Source organism: Pan troglodytes, chromosome 1 (genome assembly GCF_028858775.2).
Source record: "Pan troglodytes isolate AG18354 chromosome 1, NHGRI_mPanTro3-v2.0_pri, whole genome shotgun sequence".
NCBI lineage: Eukaryota > Metazoa > Chordata > Mammalia > Primates > Hominidae > Pan > Pan troglodytes.
The window spans coordinates 185,273,595-185,297,776 of record NC_072398.2 but is presented as its reverse complement, the minus strand read 5'-3'; the positions used below and the strand labels follow the sequence as shown (position 1 = coordinate 185,297,776).

The following is a 24,182-nucleotide window of genomic DNA, read 5'->3' as shown; positions in this document are numbered from 1 at the left end:
AATCGCTTGAGCTCAGGAGTTTGAAATCAACCTCAGCATCATGGTGAAACCCCATCTCTACAACAAAGAAAATACAAAAATCGGCTGCATGTGGTGGCTTGCACCTGTAGTCCCAACTACTCAGGAGGCTGAGGTGGGAGGATTGCTTGAACCTGGGAAGCTGAGGCCGCAGTGAGCAGAGATGGCATCACTGCACTCCAGGCCTGGGTGACAGAGCGAGACTCTGTCTCTAATAATAATAATAATAAATAAATAAATAAAATAATTTTAAAAACAACTGTCAAATTTAAGGGGGAAAATATTGTTATGACATTGCTTGGAATGGCAATAAATCTAGATCAAAATGGGAGAACTGACATCTTCATAATAAATCTTCCAAATCATGAGCACGGTCAACTTCTTATTTAAGTCTTCTTTAACATCATCAAATAAAGTTCTAAACTTTTCTCCATAAAGATGCAATAATACCTTTTTAAAAAGATTTATTCAGGCCGGGTGCGGTGGCTCATGCCTGTAATCCCAGCACTTTGGGAGGCCAAGGCAGGCAAATCACGAGGTCAGGAGCTCGAGACCAGCCTTGCCAACACTGAAACCATGTCTCTACTAAAAATAAAAAAATTAGCTGGGCATGGTGGCCAGGCGCTTGTAGTCCCAACTACTCGGGAGGCTGAGGCAGGAGAATCACTTGAATCCGGGAGGCGGAGGTTGCAGTGAGCTGAGATTGTGCCACTGCACTCCAGCCCAGGCGACAAAAAAAAAAAAAAAAAAAAAGGATTTATTCTTAGGTACCTTTATATATATTTTTTGATGCTATTGCATTATTTCCTTTAAATGGCTGTTTACTGCTGGCATAAATTATATCCAGCAACCTTGCTAAACTCTCATTAATTCTAATAATTTGTCTATAGATTCCACAAATAATGAGAGACAGAAGAACTCTTTTTATACACATGTTAACTTTTAGGTGCCTACCAGACATCGAAGTGGAGATGTTAAGTAGATAGCCGGATAAGAGTCTGCAGTTCATGACAGAAATACAGACTGTAGACCAATTTTATTTAAATCCATGGACCCAGATGAGATCATCAACAAAGTGAATGTAAAAAGAGATGGAACCTTGATATACAGCTTTAAAGACTGGGGAGACTGAGGAAAAAAACCATCAAAGTGTGGGGACCCAGAAGCTAAGCAGAAACATGTTTCAAGAAGGTAGAGTGACCATTTTCAAATGTTATTAAATAGGATAAAAAGCTGAGAACTCATCACTGGATTCACATGGAAGTGTCAGTGATGATGTTGGATAGGGGAGGTGGTGAAAGCCTGATTCCAGTGAGTTCAAGAGGGAAGGAACTGGAGACTAAAAGTATAGACAACTCTTTTGAGAAGTGTTGCTGCACAACAGAGAAAAGGAGCATGTAGGCTAGAAGGGGATGTGTGGTCAAAATAAGTTTTTTACTGCACTGATAGGAATAACCCAGTAGAAAAAGAAAACGATGCAGCTGATACAGAAAACTGCTGAAATATCCTTCAGCAGTTCAGAGGGGTGAGATGGGATGTACCAGTAAAGACTGGCCTTCAGCAGGCTCATGAATACTTCCTTTACAGGAACAGGTGGGAAAGCAGAACACGTGGGTACTAATGCAATGAGAGCTTGGAAGGTCTACCCTGATTGCTTCTATCTTCTCAACTAAGTAGATAGCAAGACCTTCAGCTAAAAGTATGGGTAGGTGCAGAGGAGTTGAGGGGTGTGAGAAGAATTAAAGCGTGAAACTGAAGAATGAACTACAGAGATACAGTAGAGCTTCCCAGCAGAGTAAGGGCCCACACTTGTAAGCTACCATGACTTTTGACTCCCTGAAGTCTCTTGCTCTTCTCACTGACCCATACCCAATTCCCCAAATGCCAATCTAAGTTAAGATCCCAGTTCTTGCTTACTTTGCTTGTCACCCATGAAGCTGACTGTGGTTGAAAGAGCTTTTTAATATTTGTGCTTTTAAATATTTGTTTTCGGCTGGGCGCGGTGGCTCACGCCTGTAATCCCAGCACTTTGGGAGGCCGATGCAAGCGGATCACAAGGTCAGGAGTTCAAGACCAACCTGCCCAATATGGTGAAACCCAATCTCTACTAAAAATACAAAAAAATTAGCCAGGCGTAATGGCACATGCCTGTAATCCCAGCTAGTCGGGAGGTTGAGGCAGAATTGCTTGAATCCGGGAGACGGAGGTTGCACTGAGCCAAGATCACGCCACTGCACTCCAGGCCAGGCAACAGAGCAAGACTCCGTCTCAAACAAACAAACAAAAAAAATTGTTTTCTACAACAAAGAACCCTAATCAATATACTCTCAAAAGTCAATGAAAGCCGGGCACGGTGGCCCAAGCTTGTAATTCCAGCTACTCAAGAGGCTAAATCACGAGAATCTCTTGAACACGGGAGCGGGAGGCTGCAGTGAGCCGAGATTGTGCCACTGCACTCCAGCCTGTGTGACAGAGTGAAATTGTCAAAAAAAAGAAAAAGTCAATGACCTATGAATCCCCAACTTCAATGGCTTACACTGTTTACATGTTCCTTAGCAAAACCCATCTTAAATCCCCTGATTTCCATGACATTACATCATTAGACCAGCAGTTCTCAAACCTGGATTACATCAAGCTAAAAAAATTCAAAAGATGTTTTAAGGACTGACACAGGATTGCCTATTTTATTTGGATAAGTAGAAGATTAAAAATTTTAATATCACAATTTCATTAAAGACAGTATGTCATAAAAGACAAATCTTGGAAAAAGGAACAACTCACCTTAAAAAAAAGTTAACAATCTTACATTGATAATATTCACAAAGGGCTGAAGTCTTTGTCAGAGAGCAGCAATGAGTGACAACCACTGTATTAATATATCCTGATCTTCTCCCTACCCTGTGATTACAGATGGTCCCTAACTTAGGACGATAGTTCAATTTAAGATTGTTCAACTTTACAATGTTGTGAGGTGAGAAAGCAACTCAACAGAAACCATACTTTGAATTGTGATCTTTGCCCAGGCTAGCAATACGCAGTACAATATTTTCGTGTGATGCTGGGCACTGCCAGCAAGCCATAGCTCCCAGTCAGTCTCAAGGGTCAGACAACAGTAAACTACTGATACTGTACAGGGTATGTGTTGCCAGATGATTCTGCCCAACAGCAAGCTCATGTAAGCATTCTGAAAATGTGTAAGGTAGGCTAGGCTAAGCTATGATGCTTTGTAGGTTAGGCATATTAAGTGCATTTTCAACTTAACGTTATTTTCAAATTACAATGGGTTTATCCAGATGTAAGTCAAGGAGTAGCTGTACTTTTTTCGGACTCTTCCTTTCTCTTGTCAATGTAATGGTTCTTTAAATGCTTCCATGTAGTCCTTTTCTTGTTTTTCTGTGCTCTTCATTATTTCATCAATTTTCAAGACTTCAGGTCTCCAAGTGAGTGACTTAAACTCTTGCTTCATTGGGAGGCCGAGGTGGGCAGATCACAAGGTCAAGAGATCAAGACCATTCTGGCTAACATGGTGAAATCCCGTCTCTACTAAAAATACAAAAATTAGCTGGGCGTGGAGGTGCATGCCTGTAGTCCCAGCTATTTGTGAGGCTGAGGCAGGACAATCGCTTGAACCCAGGAGGCGGAGGTTGCAGTGAGCCGAGATCGAGCCACTGCACTCCAGCCTGGCAACAGAGCGAGACTCTGTCTCAAAAAAAATAAAAATAAATAAATAAAAATAAAAAAATAAAAAATTCTTGCTTCATGGGCCCATCACAATGCGTTACACTTACCTTTTTATGTATTTATCTCCCTTACAAATGGGACACACTTGGTAGGGATTAATAGCAAAGGTGATTATCTCTATCTTTTTATAGACGGGGTCTATTTAGTGGGTGCCCAATAAATGGTAATTTTTTAAAGGTGTTGACAATTCTATAAATTAGTATCCCCTTCATCTTAACTGTTCTTTTTTGAGACAGGGTCTCACTCTGTTGCCTAGGCTGGAGTGCAGTGGCACGATTACGGCTCATTACAGTTGACCTCCCAGGCTCGAGTGATCCTCCCAGCTCAGCTTCCCAAGTAGCAAGGACTACAGGCACCTATCACCATGCCTGGCTATATTTTGTAATTTTTGTAGAGACAGGGTCTTGGCCATGTTGCCCAGGCTGGTCTCAAACTCCTGGACTCAAGCAATCCACCAGCCTCGGCCTCCCAAAGTGCTAGGATTACAGGCATGAGCCACTGTACCCAGCCTTCTTACTGTTCTTAAGAGCTATCCTTGAGCATTCCTTATTCCTTAAACTGCAGATCCTAAGACTATAGTATGTTTATCTTTAAATATTCACTAACCCTAATATTTCTTTTCAAAATCTCATGATTTGAAAACCACACAGGTTTAAGGGACTTCCTTCAAAGGACTGTATAACCTTACAGTAGTCTATATACTCATTTTCTATCTGTACATAGTTTCCCTCCTAAGTCCTCAACAAGGAGAACTCAAGGGTTATTAGTGCCTTGCTTCTTTTATTTCTAATTCTTAACAGAAAAGAGCCCAAAGCCATTTTCTACTTTAGTACTACTTATTTTATCTCCAGAAGAGAGAAATTCCTATTTAAGATTTTCTGAAGAATATGAAATTTGAGCAAGTCTTTCAATGAACCTAAAGGGGACATAAGATACCTTAAGATTTTTTTTTCCCATACAGCATTTCTGTCTATTAAGAAAATACTTTGGGCTGAGCACAGTGGCTCATGTCTGTAATTCCAGCACTTTTGGAGGCCAGGGTGAGCAGACTGCTTGAGCCCAGGAGTTTAAGACAAACCTGGGAAACAGGGCAAGACCCCATCTCTACAAAAAAACACAAAAAAATTAGCCAGCTTTGGGAGGCCGAGGTGGGAGGATCACCTGAGGTCAGGAGATCGAGACCATCCTGGCTAACACGGTGAAACCCTTTCTCTACTAAAAATACAAAAAATTAGCCGGGCTTGGTGGCAGGCACCTGTAATCCCAGCTGCTCGGGAGGCTGAGGCAGGAGTATCGCTTGAACCCGGGAGGCGGAGGCTGCAGTGAACCGAGACTGCACCACTGCATTCCAGCCTGGGCAACAAGAGTGAAACTCTGTCTCAAAAAAAAAAAAAAAAAAAAAAAAATTAGGCATGGTGGCACATGCCTGTAGTCCCAGCTACTTGGGAAGCTGAAGTGGGAGGATCACTTGAATCCGGGAGGTCTAAGCTGCAGTGAGCCATGATTGTGCCACTGCACTCCAGCCTGGGTGACACAGAGAGACCCTGTCTCAAAACAGCAACAACAACAACAAAGTACTTCGCCAGGAACGGTGGCTCATGCCTGTAATCCCAATACTTTGGGAGGCCGAAGAGGGAGGATCACTTGAGCCCAGGAGTTTGCCATCAACCTGAGCCACATGGTAAGATCTCTACCAAAACAAAACAAAACAAAACAAAACAAAACAAAAAGGGCCAGTGCAGTGGCTCACGCCTGTAATCCCAGCACTTTGGGAGGCTGAGGCAGGTGGATCACTTGAGGTCAGGAGTTTGAGACCAGCTTGGCCAATGTGGTGAAACCCCATCTCTACTAAAAATACAAAAATTAGCCACACATGGTGGCGCATGCCTGTAGTCCCAGCTACTCGGGAGACTAAGGCAGGAGAACTGCTTGAACCTAGGAGGCGGAGGTTGCAGTGAGTGAGCTGAGATTGCGCCACTGCACTCCAGCCTGGGTGACAGAGGAAGATTCGTCTCAGGAAAAAAAAAAAAAAAAAGAATTTTAGCCAGGCATAGTGGTGTTGTAGTCCCAACTACTTGGAAGGCTGGGGTGGGAGCCTGGGAAGTCAAGACTACAGTGAGCTGTGATGATCATGCCACTACACTCCAGCCTGTGCTACAGTGTGAGACCCTGTTTCACAACAGCAAAAACAAAGAGAAAGTACCTAATACTATGGTGATTAACATGGATATGTAAAGTCTATTATGGAGTCTAATAAACAAAATCCCTGGAGTGGCTAGGAAAAGAAAAAAATATAAACAAACAAAAATTGTATTTCTATCACAAATTCAACGACAACAATGGGATTTCTGTACCCATAAGAGGTGCATGAGAGAAATCATGTGAAGTGCTATGACATAATATAAAGCACAATATAGAACATTATCTCGAATTATTCACTAATTCATACTCTTAAAACCTGAATCAAATCATGAGACTATTTTACACCTATCAAACTGGCAAAAGAAATTCTGACACTACAAAGTGTTAATGAAGATGAGGCACAAACAAAGAATTCTCATATATTGCTGATTAGAGTGAACACTGGCACACAACCACTCTGGAAACTGGCAAACAAGTTGTAAAACCTCTATGATCCATTAATCCTAATCACCCATGACCACAAGAAATTCTGATAACATCCTACAACATGGATGAACCTTCATCCATTATGCTACATGAAAGAAGCCAGACACAAAAGACCACATGGTATACTTATATGAAACATCTAGAATAGGCAAATCCAGAGAGAGAGAAAGTAGATTAGTGGTCGTCTAGAGCTAGAGAGGAATGAAGAATGACTAGTAATGGTTACAGTTTATTTTGGGATGATGAAAATGTTCTACAATTAGTAGCAATGGTTGTACAAATGCGAATATACTAAAAACCACTAAATCGAACACTTTAAATAAGTGTATTTTGTTACATAAATTACAGCTCAATGAAGCTATTCCCCCAAAAATTAAGACCAATGATTGATAAGGGACTGGGAAATCCTTCGCCACCAAGGTAACACCATGCAAATTAGTTTCTTGTTCTAAGGGGAAAGATTGTTTAATATATAGATAGGACTACCTTAATAAAGAACCAATCTTAGCATTACAATGTCTTTTGTGATACAATGCAAAATGAGGAATTGCTATGCTGTATTTCAGTCAACAATGTTTAAAGGTGAATCCATCAATCTGTCAGCTATAAACTTTAGAGAAAAATATAGGAATTTAAAAAAGAACAAGCTAAATAATACCATAAGGATGCAATCATACCAAACCACTCTAGGGTAAGTGACACAGTCTCAAAATCAGTGTCACTGAAAAATAAAGACTATACTGCACTAAAAAGATATAGACAAATTAAACATTTGCAGCAAGGTCCTGAATCAGATAATGGCTTGGATAGCTAGCTGTAATAAACATTTTTTGGATCAGCTGGAGAAATTTGAATAGCACCTGGGTATTAGAAGAAATGATCATTTACTCACATGGAAAGTGGGTATCACCAACTAAAAAAAGCAAGTTGATCTCATTTAGTAAAATAAAAATAGAAACCTAAACATATGCACTTAGACTACAATCTGGAAAAAAATGCACGAAGTTGTGAACAGTAGTAACTCCTGTGTGATGGGAATGCCAAGGCTTTATTTTTGCATATCTATATAGTCTAATATTCTACATTACCCTTACATTGCTTCTGTAATAATAAAAAGAAAGAATGACACGGAGAGTTTTAATAAACCACTGATGTCCAGGCCTTACCCCAGATAAATTTTAAAAGGTTGAGAACTATCACTTTTGAGAATTGGGGCAGATAAAAGGGAAAATTGTCTGACAAGGTTTAAAAAGGAATTTATCAGAAGAACCCTGGGAATTCAGAGGACGAAGCAGAGGCTCCCTTGACTTGGCAAACACAAAAAACCAAAGGAAGCTAAGCATTCAAAACCCCTGCCAAGGTCATGCCACAGGAAGAGCCTGCTTAGGAAACTGCTCCAGCTAGTAATGCCACCACCAACAGCCACTGGAATGAACTCCAAACGGTCCTTGCATCTTTGCATCTCTCACTTCTGGTGCAAGTCCCCAAAGTAAAGGGCATCTGACTGGCACAGTTTGGGTAACATGACCCAGCTCTAGCTGCCAGGGGTCCAGCACAGAAAGTTGATCTATATGGTATGTGTATGTGTGCACCCAACCTTTCCAGCATCCTCTCCCAATAAGATTCACAAAAAAGCAATACCGGAAGGGGGCTAAAATGGTAAACAGACAAAAGAAACAACAAAGGATCATTTTAAAGCCCAATTAGTAAATTGTCCAACACAGGAATCCTGCCAGTCTTGCCATTTGGAATCAACTTGAATTACTGTGCCTTCTTCTACTTCATTGTTCCAAAAAAATTTCCTAAAAAGTAATTTTAGGCAAGGCACAGTGGCTTATGCCTGTAATCCCATCATGTGGGGAGGTAAAGATGTGAGGAATTGCTTGAGTCCAGAAGTTCAAGACCAGCCTGGACAACAGCGAGAGACTCTTATCTATACAAAAAAAAAAAAAAAAAAAAAATTAGCCAGGCATGCTGGCACACACTTGTATTCCCAGCAGGGCGGGGGGTGGGGGCCCAGGATGGAGCTGAGGTGGGAGGATCACTTGAGCCTAGGAGGTCAAAGCTGCAGTGAGCTATGAACATGCCACTGCACTCCAATCTGAGCAACAGAGCAAGACCCTGTCTCTACAAAATAAATAAACTTTTATCAGTTTCAGCAGCACCAAAAGGCTCTATTTCCCTATGATTACAAGTAAACAGGCTATTTGTAACATTTTCAAAACTATAGTTTTTTTAAACAAATGAGTGATTTAATAGTAGTGACTAACAGATAGAGACACGCTTTTTTTTTTTTTTTCCTTGAGACAGAGTCTCGCTGTGTCACCTAGGCTGGAGTTCAATGGCACAGTCTTGGCTCACTGCAACCACCACCTCCCAGGTTCCAGTGATTCTAGTGCCTCAGCCTCCAGAGCAGCTGGGATTACAGACATTCACCACCATGCCCGGCTAATTTTTGTATTTTTAGTAGAGACAGGGTTTCACCATGTTGACCAGCCTGGTCTTAAACTCCTGGCCTCATGTGATCCGCCTGCCTCAGCCTCCCAAAGTGCTGGCATTACAGTTGTGAGCCACCATGACCAGCTGAGACATACTTTTTTTTTTAAAAAAAGAATCATTTAAAAGCATCTCTAAAAATCTCTTAAGATGAGCTTCACTTCCAATGCAAATATTAATTTTTAAGTTAGAATAGCAAATTCTGGACCTAGAAGGCTCTGTCACACACTAGCTGTGTGACTTTGAATAAGTTATTTCACCCATTTTTGTCCCAAATACCTACCTAATTTGGAGACTCTTGAATTGTTGATTAAATGAGTGAATGTATATAAAGTGTTAAGAGTAATGCCTGGATGTTGTTCCCTGCAAAAAGAAAAAAGAATAGTGTCTAGCCTACAGTGAGTATACCATAAGTGCAAATAATAAAATGCCTAATAGTTGGAGGGTAGAAAATAGGGAAAAAAATTCAGTTTTGAGAAATTTTCAGATTGAATATGCTGAGACAACTATTCATTAGTAACCAAAACCAGGAAATAAAAACACTGAAAACCCATGATACTTGGCTCAATTTTATAACAGAATAAATATACAAGTAGGAAAAAAAAAAAGGCAGGAAAGAAACTACCTGGAAAAGTTAATACTGAATTGGGCACCAAAGCAAACCAAACACTCCACTTTACTTAGCATCTCAAACGAGAGTAAATAAACCATAAAGTTATTCTATGTTGCCCAACAGAGAAATTGCAAGAAAATGATACAGATGAGAACCACTGAACAAACCAGAAAATAAAAATCCCCAAATACACAGAATCACCTAACAAATTTAGTCTTCTCAGTCTTCTCTATCTCCAAATCAAATCTCAATCTAAGCCTCTATATCCAACTACCAATTTACAAGGAATCAAGAAAATCTAGAATGTGGGAAACTGCAGGACAAATGACCTGGTTTCTTCAACAAAGTACAAGGAAAAAAACTGAGGAGAAATATGCAAATTAAGGCATTTAAAATGGCAGCCAATTGCAGTTTGTGGGACCTAGATCCTGATTCAAATAAATTACAAAGGTCAACAGAAAAGTAGTATCTAAGAAAGAAAAACACCACTCCGTGTGCAACTCATCTGTGCAGATTTCACTGAATTTCACTGGATTGGTGTGTTAAAGGATGTTCATTAAAGACAACTTCTCTAATAATCATGAAGTTCTTACCGTCAGACATTATTTTAAGAATTATACAAATATTATTTATTTCAACAACCCTAGGAGAAGGTACTATTATTGTCCCTATTTAACAGATGAAGAAACAGGCAAACAGTCTCATTTAAATAATTCACTCAAAGTCACAAAGCTGTAAGCAGCAAAGCTGAGATTCGAACCCAAATGGTCTGGCTACAAAGCCAACCACTGATTACCATACTATGCCATTTCTCTGTGTGCTATGGTGGAAACTATGCTTTGGAATCACAGAAAGCGGCCCAAATCTCCATCTCTATGTTACCGAAATTACTTAACTTCTTGGAACCTCTGTATACTCTCTTGTAGAAGGGTTAATATCTACTTCTTTAAATAGTAAGGAATAATAAGATTACATAATTGACTCTATTACAGCAACTGAGTTTATGAAGCCCACAATAAATGGTTCCTATTGCCCTTCCTGCCATACGTGGTAAGACGAATTAAAAAGTAGAAAAATTTACAAACAGCACAAAAACTGGAAAAGCTCTACTTTCAAATTAACTAAACAGCCCCAAAACCAACTTTTCTATATACTTATAAACTTTAAAGACAGCAATAATTCAGACAATAACTTTTTTATATACCAAACTTTTAAACTTAAGCAGAAACAGAGTTTGCAAGCTCAATTTAAAGTATAGCTAAACTTAACCAAATGAGATTTTTCTGGGGGAAAAAACTTATTCCACACAAATAGACCTACTGCTCAGAAAAGGGTACTAAAACTTTGTTCATTCAGGTGATTCTCTAGGCTGACCTCTGGTTAACAAAAGGCAAAGTGGTTTTTATCTTAGAAAAGGAAGGTGAACTTAATGAGTTTGTTAAAATCAACTCCTTTAAGAGTAATTGCTTTTTATGTTATCCTCCAACTATTAAGTATTATCTGTTAAACCGTAAAGTTCTTTGTTTTATGGTCATCTAGATACTCCCAATCCCTAGTTTCTTAACAAAAATAAATGATTGAGCTGTTTTAGCTGAAAAATGATTCAGCTAACAGATCAATTATTTGCCTTAGTAAAGAAAAATAATAGGCTCTTTTAAATGTTTGCCTAGCACGTTTGAAATCACCTATAAAAATTCAATTTACATAACATTAGAAATATATCTACCTCAGTTAAAGTATACCTGTGGACAAAAGTTCAGTTCCTCTTACTGAACTATTTTCCAAGTTTGATTATAGGCTGTTTGAGGCAGATTTCAGTGGGAAATAGGAAACACTGAGTCTGATTTAGAAGTAACTTGGGCAATTAGGTCTCTAACAGCACAACGTATTAAATTCCAGACAACAGCAACTACAGCCACTTATGAGGTGGTATGTTATTTTTCCCCTCATCTATCTGAACAACCATAAATACACCAAAATTTGCCTTTCCCATTAGTTTTTTTTTTAGTTGGAATCCTTTAAAATTTTGTCTGCCTTTCATCTTTTAGACCAACAGTCTTACTTTCATGTTTAAAGGCAGTGACCATAACAGTCAAGTTAAACACAACAACTTAGATTGCCTAAATTTGAATATAGGCTTTTTTTTTTTTGAGAGGGAGTCTCGCTCTGTCCCCAGGTTGGAGCGCAGATCTCGGCTCACTGGAAGCTCTGCCTTCCGGATTCATGCCATTCTCCAGCCTCAGCCTCCCGAGTAGCTGGGACTACAGGCGCCTACCACCACGCCCAGCTAATTTTTTGTATTTTTAGTAGAGACGGGGTTTCACAGTGTTAGCCAAGATGGTCTCCATCTCCTGACCTTGTGATCCGCCCGCCTCGGCCTCCCAAAGTGCTGGGATTACAGGCGTGAGCCACCGCGCCCGGCCTAAATATAGACTGTTACCTACCAGCTGGATGAGTCTCTGGACTCCTTTTCCTCAACTACAAAATAGGGTATAAAACAGTATCTACTTAGACCTGGCGCTGTGGCTCACGCCTGTAATCCCAACACTTTGGGAGGCCAAAGTGAGCAGATTGCTTGAGTCCCTGAGTTCGAGACCAGCTTGGCAATAGGATGAACCCTCCCCCTCCTAATAAAATCCAAAAAAAAAAAAAAAAAATTAGCTGGGTGCGGTGGCACGCACCTGTCGTCCCAGCTACTAGGGAGGTTGAGGTGGGAGGACTGCTTAAGCCTGAGAGGTGGAGGCTGCAGTGAGCTGAAATCATGCCACCGCACTCCAATCTGGGTGACAGAGTGAGACCCCGTATCAAAAACAAAACAAAACAAATAAACCAGTATACTTATAAAAGTAAACAACAAGCCGGGCGGGGGCGGTGGCTCATGACTATAATCCCAGCACTTTGGGAGGCCAAGGCAGGCGGATCACCTGAGGTCAGGAGTTCAAGACCAGCCTGGCCAACATGGTGAAACCCATCTCTACTAAAAATACAAAAAATTAGCCAGGCGTAGTGGTGAGCCCCTGTAATACCAGCTACTCGGGAGGCTGAGACAGGTGAATCGCTTGAACCCAGGAGGCGGAGGTTGCAGTGAACAGAAATCAAGCCACCGCACTCCAGCCTGGGCAACAAGAGTGAAACTCCGTCTCAAAAAAAAAAAAAAAAAAAAAAAGAAAAAGAAAAGAAGGAAAAAAAAGTAAGTAACAAATACAAAGCACTTTAAACAGCAGTCAGTCCCTGGCACATCAGAGTTATAACCATAAAATAAAGATATGCAATCTTCTGAAGTATGATTCACGATTGTGTCTTATCTTTAACTCAAAATTAAAAATGAATTACAAGCAGAAATGTGCACCAGATTTCTTATCATTCTAAATTTAAATGGTTGAATGTGTCCTCCTCAGCTAAGCATTTTAACAGCCACTGATGAGCAATTTAGTAAATTGAATTCGCTCAAAATAAAGAGGTTTCCCCAAGAGTTCCCCCCACACCACAAATCAAGAGCTCTGATAAAGACACCATCCAGAATCAACTGAATGTTTATATTAACATGTACAAACCACTGAGTACCCCCCAAAAAAATCAAGATCTCACTCCAGTTTAGTAGTTAACAGTGACAAAACACAAAGCAACTAGCTTGTAATTTCTATTAAAAACTTTAAATATTTTTCCTGTAAAACCACCAAAATAATTTAACAACAACAACAAAAAATCCTAGGGGTATTAACAAAAACCAACTTTTGTATTTGAAAAAACGTCAAAAGGTACATTGAAAACTGACTCCCTAGGAAAGATGAGTTTATTTTACTATTAATTTCAAAGTTCTCATTCACAATTAGCATTTCACTCTTTTATCTTTTAAATAGATACAGGCTTCAGCACCTTTCCAAATATTGAAATTTATTGGTTTTGGTTTCCAATCTATGACTTTTTGTTTAAACTTCTGGATCTATCGATTAAAAAAAAAAAGCAAACAAAAGACAGTCTCTTGTTCAAAAGGGCACGACAATCAGGTACTCCATACCTAAAGTATGTTTTCACTTGTTAAAATGTCTTACACTATTCTAGTAAATATCTCAAACTTAATAGCACCCTAATTTCCTTTCAAATATTGGATATAAAAGACCTTAGAAAAGATCAGCAGTCTACTAAATTACAAATATAAGTCTAATGAGGACTGACTACCAATCACTTTACTTTTGGATAAGATTTACACAAGAACATGACTTACTACTAAACTAAAACATGAACCACTATTATTCACTCTGTATTTTTCTGGTAAGCAATAAATGTCAATGTTAAAAATATTTCAACAAATACGACAAGCCAACTTCACAGCACGAAGTTGGCAGATAAAATTGACACCACAGCAATTTCAAAACTATAAGCAACTATTAAACACACACACCACCGCACCGCACCCATTCTTATGTAAACTTTTGGAATAGTCAACTTTGTGAGCCTCACCTTTGTTTTCACCCAGCATAAGGAGAGTTAAAGGTGAGACACCAACTGCAAAAAACCAAAATATCAAAAGATTCAGTTAATGTCCCCACAGGGGAAAGGACTAAAATCTTTAAACGTTAATGTATTTAAGTAATCGAAGGGCAGGGCACTTCCCCAAGCTACAGCCATTTTAGATTCAGACTGTCTTTCGAATTTCACGGGTTGGGGAGAACTAGATTTAAAACAACAGAAAAAAAATAACACTTAAAACATTTCAGGATCGACCAGCTTTCCCTGCCCCTCCAAGGAAAGGAGGTTGGTAGATATCGGATAGACTCAATCTAAGCGAAAACACCTCGCTACCACAGACAACCGGAAAGCTGGGGGTTAAAACTTTTTTCCCCTCAGATATCCAACATTTGACTTACACTTTTTCCTCCTTAGGTTTTCCCTTGAAGGAAAACAAAAGCCCTTAGCTCTCATTTCAAGAAGGAAAGAAAAAAACCCGTAAGCCAAGTCACTCAACCAGCACCAAGCCGGATCGCCTGGAGAGGAGCCAAAGAGCCGCAGGTGAGCGTTCCGACCCTACGACCGAAGTTAAAAGTAGGAGCGCTTTCGCGGAGCCCCGGCGACGCTCGCGTGCAAAGCTCCACGCACGGCGGAGGCGGGGGTGCCGCATCCGAACCACTTGACCCGTGGGCTCCGCTCGCCCCTCTCGGGACGGACCTACACCCAACCACCTGTGTGAGAGCTTCTTTCAACTAGTTTTAACAGCCGGTTGGTTAGGCACCGGGCGGAGCCCCGCGCCAGAACGACTCCAAGATCTCCTACTGCCCCGTTTCCCAAACTCCCACTCACCGGGCAGCGGCGGAGCTATGGCCAGGGACTAGACGCAGCGTCTGAGGACGCGTCCCCAGCTTGTCGACCCGGCAGAGGCGGCTAGTCCACAACCATAACAAAGCTCTTCCCAAAATGGCTGCCCGGCCCACAAGGTCCAAGAGAGGCAGAGCGGGTGGAGGAGGAGGAGCGACCAGCAGCACGGCCCTCCCATCCCCCGTCCGACCCCGCCTTACACACGCCCACCTGAAGAAGCGCATGCGCAAGGGACCTGCTCCGGCGACCCTCCCGGACGCCAGTTCCCTACGCTGCCAACATTCGGCCTCCAGAACGGCGGTTATGCCCTGCCCCGCCCCCGGCTGCCTTCTTCGCCGCTTGAGGCGGCGCGTGGTCGCCTCTGCCCCCTACAGAATTGAATCCTCTGCCTTTCCTCGTGCCGCCTGAGGCACGGACAAGCCTAGTTTAGTACGCCCCTTCTAACCCCCCTGCCCACTTCCAGGGCCTGGGCGCGTATGAATGAGTGGGTGGGTATGCATGTGTGTATCCCTTTTTTCTTCACCCTCCCACAGCCCGCCCCTGGGCCAGTGCGCGTCCCGAAACTACCTCTACAAGGACTTGCAAACCGGTTTCGGAGGAACGTGTGTTTTCCGGCCCTTTCCCACCTTCCGCTCCTTCACGTGTGCGCGTCGTTGAGACTCCAGTCCCCAGCGGGCCACACGGCCTGGCCCCGGGGGCTGAGCGGCTGCGTCGGCCGCGCTACCCGCTGGGAGTAGTAGTTCCCCTGGAGCGCAGGCGTCACTCCCCCGCCCCAGCGAAGGGCGGGATTCCGGCGAGAGCCTGCGCTTGTGACAGTGCCGTTTCTCCTACCTGAAGTCTCATTGGGTATCGCACTACTGGAAGGGGCGGCGCTGCCATGACAGAGAAGGCAATAAAACTGAAGGCCTAGCTCGACTAAAAGCGCTTACTATTAAGGAAGACTTCGCTGTGGCTCCATCCGGCACGGAAAGCTAAACCGTGTAATGGCTGGCAACCAGGAAGCTAGACTACCTAGAATCCGGAGGATTGGAGGGACTGGCCGGCGTGGGCCCCTGAGATTTCCTATTACATGTCTTCAGTTTTATCCATAGACACGGAAGGACACTAAAATTGCCTGGTGCCATTTCCTGTGAAACAAGTCTAGATAAGAGAAGGGACTTGCCCAAGGTCACATAGCCGAGAAATAAAGCCGAGGGCAGTAGGAGAAATGATCTGACTTTCCGAACCACCCCCAAGCCTAGGGCCCTTATCACCACACCTTTCATGGAAGTGAAAATCCTGCTCTTGTGCTCTTTAACCCTTAATGAAGTTTATAGGTCCCAGCAAAGAAAATGGATGTAAGAACTGGGCTTTTTTCCCCCTCTAAATGATAGTAAAGGGCCCTAATGCAGAGTGAGATGTGTCCCCATAGGCCTTATAAACCCTGTTTTGCAAAGTAAAACATAAGTTCCACAGATGGCAAGCAATTCAGGTCACACTGGGCCTAAAATCCCGTTTCTTACCTTCCTTCACCACCATCATTCTGAGATTGTTTCAGTACTTGCACTCTACTTTCCCGAACTCTGTGGGCAGATTCTGCTGCCTGGGAGCCCTGGAATAGAACTTCAAGGACCGTTCAACATCTGGATTCAACTAGAAATTAAGAATGGCCCCCAAACAGTAAGCCGGGCCTAGGAACCAGTTAGCGCAGGTCAAGTCCCTACCCGGACTCATTTTTTTTCAGCCCTCAGGAAGTAGGGGCCTCTCTGAATCCACTTGCCGGAAGTGCCTTTCCAGTGGACCTGGGCTGTTGTTGCGGTTGTTTTCCTTCTCTCCGTGCAACGCTGGCAAGTCTCAAAGTCGCCACAGGTGCAGGTTGGGATGGGAGGCACCAAGGGTTGGTAGTAAATTTGCGACGTTGGGATGGGAGGGCACCAAGGGTTGGTAGTAAATTGGAGACGCGGGCACTCTCGGGCAGGGTTTCCCGAAGACACTGGCGTCTAAACCCCGCCTTCCTTTCTCAGAGGTCAGTTTGAAGCTGGCAGTTTGCAGTCTTCCCACCAGGGCAATGGGAATATTGAGCTTTTTCATTTATATTAGGAGGATTAAGCTTTGAGTCTCAGTCCTTAATCCCGCATCACCTGCCGTCCCTGGACTTTTTAGGTTATCACTTTTTAATACCCACTAGTTGGAAAGCACGTGCCACAGAGGAAAGGGAGTTTCCAAAGATGGGGGGATGGTTGAGATTTTAAATGGAGTGGTCTGTAAAGTCCTTACGAAGAAAGTGATTTTGAACAAAAGTGATGGGTACGCTCTGCGGGCATTTTGGTCTGGGGCTCAGGTGGGTGGGTGTGGGTGTGATCTAAATTCTACTCGGAGGCCCAGGATTACTTACCTCCCTACTTGCTTCCTTAAGTATAGCATGAAGACATTAACTGGTATACAGGATTTCTTGACCCAGCCCTAAGATCTGTGATCAATAAATTAGTTCAATCGATTTTTTTTTTTTTTTTTTTTTTTTTGAGACGGAGCTTCGCACTGTCGCGTGGGCTGGAGTGCAATTGCGCGATCTCGGCTCACTGCAACCTCCGCCTCCCAGGTTCAAGCAATTCTCCTGCCTCAGCCTCCCGAGTAGCTGGGATTACAGGCGACTGCCACCACGCCCAGCTAATTTTTTGTATTTTTAGTAGAGACGGGGGGGAGGTTCACTACGTTGGCCAGGCTGGTCTCGAACTCCTGACCTCGTGATCCACCCACCTCGGCCTCCCAAACTGCTGGGCTTACAGGAGCGAGTCACTGCGCCCTGCCCAATCGATTTTTTAAAATTAAGCAGCAACTGTAGGTTTTTTTAGACATCCCATTCTCTTGGTTAAGAATGAAATTGTCAGATCTAGATCCAAATTATCATTCACCTGTTTTTACTGGCTGCTTACATTAGAGTTTTTAATCAGTCCCTCCTGTGTAAAGTGCTTTGCGTCAGGGACGGTTCTCAGCTATTTACATGTAGTAACTTATTAAGTGTTGTATCAGGCTAAGTGGCATACACCTGCAATCCCAGCACTTTGGGAGGCCGAGGCAGGTGGATTGCTTGAGCTCAGGAGTTCAAGACCAGCCTGAGCAATATGGCAAAACCCCTTCTATACAAAAAATACAAAAATTGGGGCCAGGCACGGTGCCTAATGCCTGTAATCCCAGCACTTTGGGAGGCCAAAGCAGGCAGATCACGAGGTCAGGAGATCGAGACCATCCTAACATGGTGAAACTCCGTCTCTACTAAAAATACAAAAAATTAGCTGGGTGTGGTGGCATATGCCTGTAGTCCCAGCTACTCAGGAGGCTGAGGCAGGAGAATGGCATGAACCTGGGAGGCGAAGCTTGCAGTGAGCTGAGATGGCACCACTGCACTCCACCCTGGGCGATAGAGCAAGACTCCGTCTCAAAAAAAAAATTGGCTGGGCATGGTGGCGTGGCCTGTAGTCCCAGCTCCTTAGAGGGCTGAGGTGGTAAGATCCCTCGATCCCGGGAGGTCAAGGCTGCAGACAGCGGAGAGCACGCCACTGCACTCCAGATTGAGTGACAGAGCGAGACCCTGTATCCAAAAAAAAAAAAAAAGTTACATCAACCCTATGAATTAGTACCCATATTTCAAAGGTGAATGAACTGCACCATAACAAGATTAAATAATTTGTTCAAAGACACACAGCTAATAAGTAGTGGAGCCAGGATTCCAACCAAGTTTGACACCAAAGTCTGCACTCCAACAGGCTATTCTCTCTCAGTACTAAGTTAATGAGGTTATTTTGAGCATTAAATGAGTTAATGCTCACCGGGCGCGGTGGCTCATGCCTGTAATCCCAACACTTTGGGAGGCCTAGGCAGTTGGATCACCTGAGGTCAGGAGTTCAGGACCAGCCTGGCCAACATGGCGAAACCCCATCTCTCCTGAAAATACAAAAATTGGCCAGACATGGTGGCAGGAGCCTGTAATCCCAGCTACTTGGGAGGCTGAGGCACAAGAATCGCTTGAACCCGGTAGGCAGATGATGCAGTGAGCCAAGATCGCGCCACTGCACTCCAGCCTGGGCGACACAGCAAGACTCTTGTCTCAAAACAAACAAACAAAAAAAACCTAAATTATATTGGTTGGTACTATCGTTATTTTGAGTTGTGAACTCTTAAGCCCCAAAATAGGAGGAAAAAAGGAAACAAGCTATGACCTTCCAGTTTTGTTTTGTTTTTTTTTTTTTAATTTCACAAAAACACCACTTAGAAGACCCTTCATTTTAAAGATGAGAAAACCGGTACTCAAGCAATTTGCCCAGTGTCACACAGCTAGGAAATGGTGGAAGTATCTGTAAAATCTCTATGTGCATTACTCTATTACACTAGACAGGCAAAGCTAAAAGAACAGTTCAGGTACTAAAAGGATCTATTTTGTTACTGTGTTACCGACAGTTTGAAAACATTAATGATTCTTTTCAAAGGAAAGTGTTATATTCATGAATTACTACTATTTAAAAATTAATGTATAAAATGAGGAAAATTAAGTGACACCTTGTGTTATACACAGAAACATGCCCCTGATTCAGTGCCTCTGCTTAGCTGTAACATGTTAATCAGAACTACCTGGCATCTTCCTGAACAAGACTTTCAATAGGGGCCAGTATGCTTCGCTTCATCCAGAAGTTTTCTCAAGCATCTTCAAAGGTTGGTTTGTTCAGCAGATATTTGAGCACTATTTGCCAAATATTGCTTGGGCTAGGTCAGTAGCAGTGAAAAAGACAAAAATCCTTACCCTTGTATATTCAGGTGATGGAGGGAAGAGTTAAGTAAAATACAAGTAAGTAAAATGTTTATTATATCAGGCTGGGTGCAGTGGCTCACGCCTGTAGTCCCAGCAATTTGGCAGGCCGAGGTGGGTGGGATCACTTGAGCTCAAGGAGTTCAAGACCAGTCTGGGCACATGGCAAAACCCCATCTCTACAAAAAATTAGCTGGGCATGGGGTCACACGCCTATAGCCCCAGCTACCTGGGAGGCTGAGGGAGGAGGATCGCTTGAGCCCAGGAGGTTGAGGCTGCAGTGAGCTGAGATCATGCCACTGCACTGCAGCCTAGGTGACACAGCAAGACGATGTTTAAAAAAAAAAAAAAAAATTGGCTAGGTGCCGTGGCTTACGGCTGAAATCCCAGCACTTTGGGAGTTGAGGCAGGTGGATCACTTGAGGTCAGGAGTTCAGTACCTGCCTGGCCAACATGGTAAAACCCTTGTCTCCACGGAAAAATACAAAAATTAGCTCAGCATGGTGGTAGGCGCCTGTAGTCCCAGCTACGTGGGGGGCTGAGGCAGAAGAATCACTTGAACCCAGGAAGCAAAGGTTGCAGTGAGCCGAGATTGTGCCACTGCACTCTGGCTTGGGTGACAGAGGAATACTTCATCTCAAAAAGTAAAAATTAAAAAAAATAAGGCCAGGCACGGTCACTCACTCCCGTAATCCCAAAACTTTGGGATGCCAAGGCGGGCAGATCACGTGAGGTCAGGAGTTCAAGACCAGCCTGGACAACATGGTGAAACCCTGTCTCTACTAAAAATACAAAAATTAGCTGGGCATGGTGGCAGACGCCTGTAATCCCAGCTACTCGGGAGGCTGAGGCAGAGAATCGCTTGAACCTGGGAGGCAGAGGTTGCAGTGAGCAGAGATTGTACCACTGCACTCCAGCCTGGGTGATAGAGCAAAACTCAGTCTCAAAAAAATAAAAATAAAAATTAATACATCAACTGGTAAATGCTGTGGAGAACTATAAAGCAGGGAAGGGCAATAGGTAGTGTCAAGATGTAGGATTGGACTTATAAATGGCAGGGGATCAGAAATAGGTAACTGAGGGAAGAGCAGTAAATATGGAAACAGGGAAATGGTTCCAAGATGGAACCATTCCTAGCATGTTTGAGTAATCACTGAGATTCTTCAATAACTTCAATTTTTTCTTTAATGCAACACTTTTTAGTTGAAGTCTGGTCACTAAAACACAGAATCAGCAGGAAAGGTTATTACTTTGCCCGTGTACAATGAAAGGCAGTGGGGATTTTAAGGCAAGGAAAAAAATATGGTCCTGGCTCTCAAGTCTACTGAGACAAAGACAAGTAAACACACAATTTTAATTCACCGTGAGAAGAATTATGATGGAAGTGTGCACAGGGTGCTTACTATAGGAGCATTAAATCAGACCGTAGAAGGGTAAAGGAAAGCTTTAAGTTGAATGTTGAATGTTGAGGTAAGTTTCCTAGATAGGAAAGTAGTAAGAGCTAGAATTCTAGGCAGAGCATACACAAAGGTGTGGAACTGTGAAAAGTATGTGGTGTTTATAAAACTAAGTTGGAAGGTAGATTTATTTTCTCCATATAAAAACAGCATTCCCACGGTAATTAGTGCTGCTGCTTTTGCTATTTATAAAGAAAAGAGGCAGTTTAGAAGGCCAAATTCTGAAGATCTAGTCTTTACCTGCTCTTCTTTCAGATATTTTTCTCATGGAATAAGATTAAGTGGTAGGTTGAAATATATCACTAGTTTGTGTTCAGTGGTTTCTTTTGTACATTGTATAGCCATTTAATACTCTTACCAGCAATAATATCACTTCAGAGTTATTAGTTCATCCTTTCTGTATAGTTTGATGTGGTAATGGAAAGCAGATCTTTTTTGTTTGCTCCTTTCAAACAATCCCAATTATTTCATACTGGGATTGACTAAAATCTGATGACACATATATATATTTTTAATTTTGTCTTTTGGTTCTATTTTCTTTGTAGATACTGAAGTACTCTTTCCCAGTGGGACTAAGAACCAGCAGAACAGATATACTTTCTCTCAAGATGTCTCTCCAGCAGAACTTCTCCCCATGTCCAAGGCCTTGGCTTTCCTCATCATTTCCAGCGTATATGAGCAAGACACAGTGCTATCATACATCCCCCTGCAGCTTTAAAAAGCAGCAGAAGCAAGCACTTCTAGCCAGGCCCCCAAGCACCATCACTTACCTAACTGACAGCCCAAAGCCAGCATTATATGTAACTCTGGCAGGACTAATCCCCTTCGTTGCTCCACCACTGGTCATGCTGATGACAAAAACTTATATTCCCATATTAGCTTTTACTCAGATGGCTTATGGAGCCAGTTTCCTATCTTTCTTGGGTGGGATCAGATGGGGTTTTGCTCTACCAGAAGGTAGTCCAGCCAAACCAGACTACCTTAATTTAGCTAGCAGTACAGCTCCTCTTTTCTTTTCATGGTTTGCCTTCCTTATTTCTGAAAGACTTAGTGAAGCCATAGTCACAGTAATAATGGGTATGGGAGTAGCATTCCACCTTGAACTTTTTCTCTTACCACATTATCCCAACTGGTTTAAAGCCCTGAGGATAGTAGTCACTTTATTGGCCACTTTTTCATTTATAATCACTTTAGTAGTTAAAAGTAGTTTTCCAGAAAAAGGACATAAGAGACCTGGTCAAGTATAAAAAATATAAAAGTCTGGGAAGTGAGGAGCACCTCTGCCTGGCTGCCGCCCCGTCTGGGAAGTGAGGAGCGCCTCTGCCTGGCCGCCTGACCATCTGGGAAGTGTGAGAAGCGCCTCTGCCCGGCCGCTGTGCAACCTTCCACGTGTGAAGTGACAGCCTTGTGTGTGATCTTTTCTGTCTTCCCCAAGTTTGCATTTTCGACATTAAAGTTTACTTTTTAGTTAAAAGTTTTAAATATGTATATATATAAATACACTGTAGATAACATTTGTATGCCAGCTACACCTTTTTCTACTTCTGTTTGGCTTTTTTTCCCCACACCAATGGTAATTTATCTTCACAGATTGTTCTTCATTTCTAGAAATTGTTACTTCATGGTAATTACTTGAGCAAAAGCTTGAAAATCCCTGACAAGTACTTTTCATCTCATAGTATATTAGTTTTCACTCAGTCATTTTATGAATAATATAGTTATCCACTTAAACATTTCAATATTTTAACCATCTTGAAAATTAAAGATTAAAAATCCCCTTTGTTAGAGTCTTGTGATCATTGAAAAGAATGCACATATTCTCCCACTTCAAGCGGAAAACCTCGTATCTGTGAGTATCTGAAAAGAAAAGGTAGTTCCATTGAGTTTTCACAGGAGTTACCACTGGGAAAGGCATGTCCAAGCTTATTTCACATGGTATAACCCAATTATATGAGCTAAAAGGATCTATGGCTCTAAAGTCAGTAGGGAGCAGTGTCATGAGGGAAAGCCACATTCAAAGGTAAGTCGGACATGTTTTCCAGTTTTTATTAGGATATTTGGCATGGTACAGATAACAACTTGTCCCTTACCACCAAACACATAATAGCTGGTCAAAATGATTATTTTCAAAGGAAACTAAAATAAAGCCACTAGTACATATAAATTAGGAAAGAAAAGTCAAGCTGGAGCCATCTTGATATTCTAATGAGCAGGCCTATCTAGTTCTACATCTTTTTTTTTGAGATGGAGTTTCATTCTGTCGCCTAGGCTGGAGTGCAGTGGCACGATCTTGGCTCACCGCAACCTCCACCTCCCGAGTTCAAGCGATTCTCCTGCCTCAGCATCTCTAGAGTAGCTGGGATTATAGGCACGTGCCACCATGCCCAACTAATTTTTTGGTGTGTATTTTTAGTAGAGGTGGCATTTCACCATGTTGGACAGGCTGGTCTAGTTCTACATCTTTTAAATCACAGAGAAGCTTTTAGCTTTGGTGTGTTTTTGTTTTTGTTTTGTTTAAACGCAGGGTCTCACTCTGTCGCTCAGGCCGGAGTGTAGTGGTGTGGTCATGGCTCACTGCAGCCTCGACCTCCTGGGCTCAAGCAATTCTCCCACCTCAGCCTCCTGAGTAGCTGGGACTACAGTTGTGCACCACTATGCCAAGCTAATTTTTTAATTTTTTGTAGAGACAGGGTCTCCCTATGTTGCCCAGGCTGGTCTTGAACTGGGCTCAAGCAATCCTCCTGCCTAGGCTCCCAAAGTGTTAGGATTGCAGGCGTGAGCCACTGCACCCTGTGCAGAAGCTTTCTTAAAACAGCAAAAGCAACACCTTAGATTTTCACTTGAAAACATAGTCTCTAATCACTCTACTTAAGGTGGAGAAAAAAAGAATTAACAGAAAACCTAGTTTTCTGAAATTCCTAGTCTCACCAAAAAGGAAAAACATTAAAAATGGTCTAAGAATATAGATCAGGATATAGTATAACCTGGAATTTTTTTTTTTTTTTAGATGGAGTTTCACTCTTGTTGCCCAGGCTGGAGTGCAATGGCGCTATCTCGGCTCACCGCAACCTCCGCCTCCCGTGTTGAAGCGATTCTCCTGCCTCAGCCTCCCGAGTACCTGGGATTACAGGCATGC

At 42.5% G+C, this 24,182-nt stretch overlaps 3 protein-coding genes across 30 annotated transcripts in view; 1 reads left to right on the top strand and 2 right to left on the bottom strand.

Moving 5' to 3' along the window:
- Positions 1-16,530, bottom strand: part of GPBP1L1 (GC-rich promoter binding protein 1 like 1) — a 59,009-nt gene extending 42,479 nt beyond the window's left edge. For 2 of the 18 annotated variants that reach the window (XM_063802518.1, XM_054682626.2), the window contains exons 1-3: positions 14,795-15,234; positions 13,958-14,002; positions 9,167-9,246 (exon numbers count right to left, since the gene is read on the bottom strand). The gene's annotated coding sequence lies outside the window, so the exon portion shown is untranslated. Of the gene's footprint in view, positions 1-9,166; positions 9,247-13,957; positions 14,003-14,794; positions 15,601-16,311 lie in introns of those variants that run through there. The other 16 variants (XM_054682640.2, XM_054682636.2, XM_063802513.1 and 13 more) reach the window with 16 other exon arrangements.
- On the top strand, positions 15,218-22,824 carry TMEM69 (transmembrane protein 69). 4 transcript variants are annotated; one of them, XM_063802542.1, is made up of 3 exons: positions 15,218-17,387; positions 18,125-19,495; positions 21,592-22,824. In XM_063802542.1, the coding sequence occupies exons 2-3, from the start codon at positions 19,454-19,456 to the stop codon at positions 22,291-22,293; spliced, it is 744 nt and encodes a 247-aa protein (XP_063658612.1). In that variant the 5' UTR covers positions 15,218-17,387; positions 18,125-19,453; the 3' UTR covers positions 22,294-22,824. The 4 variants fall into 4 exon arrangements, with proteins under 4 accessions (XP_063658612.1, XP_001159653.1, XP_003949454.1 ...); XM_001159653.8 differs by having other exon boundaries at positions 16,547-16,657; positions 19,359-19,495; XM_003949405.6 differs by having other exon boundaries at positions 16,551-16,635; positions 19,359-19,495.
- IPP (intracisternal A particle-promoted polypeptide) overlaps positions 22,730-24,182 on the bottom strand; it is a 59,360-nt gene continuing 57,907 nt past the window's right edge. For all 8 annotated transcript variants that reach the window (XR_010154020.1, XR_010154021.1, XR_010154022.1 and 5 more), the window contains one exon: positions 22,730-22,903. Coding sequence is in view for 4 of the 8 variants with exons in the window: in XM_001159511.7 (XP_001159511.1) it covers positions 22,806-22,903 (98 nt within the window). In the remaining 4 variants the exon portion in view is untranslated. The remainder of the gene's footprint in view (positions 22,904-24,182) is intronic.

Coding starts and splice junctions, on each gene's coding strand:
- TMEM69 (XM_063802542.1), top strand. CDS start 19,454: ATGCTTCGCTTCATCCAGAAGTTTTCTCAAGCATCTTCAAAG. Junction 19,496..21,591: donor TTTCTCAAGCATCTTCAAAG/GTTGGTTTGTTC, acceptor TTTTCTTTGTAG/ATACTGAAGTACTCTTTCCC.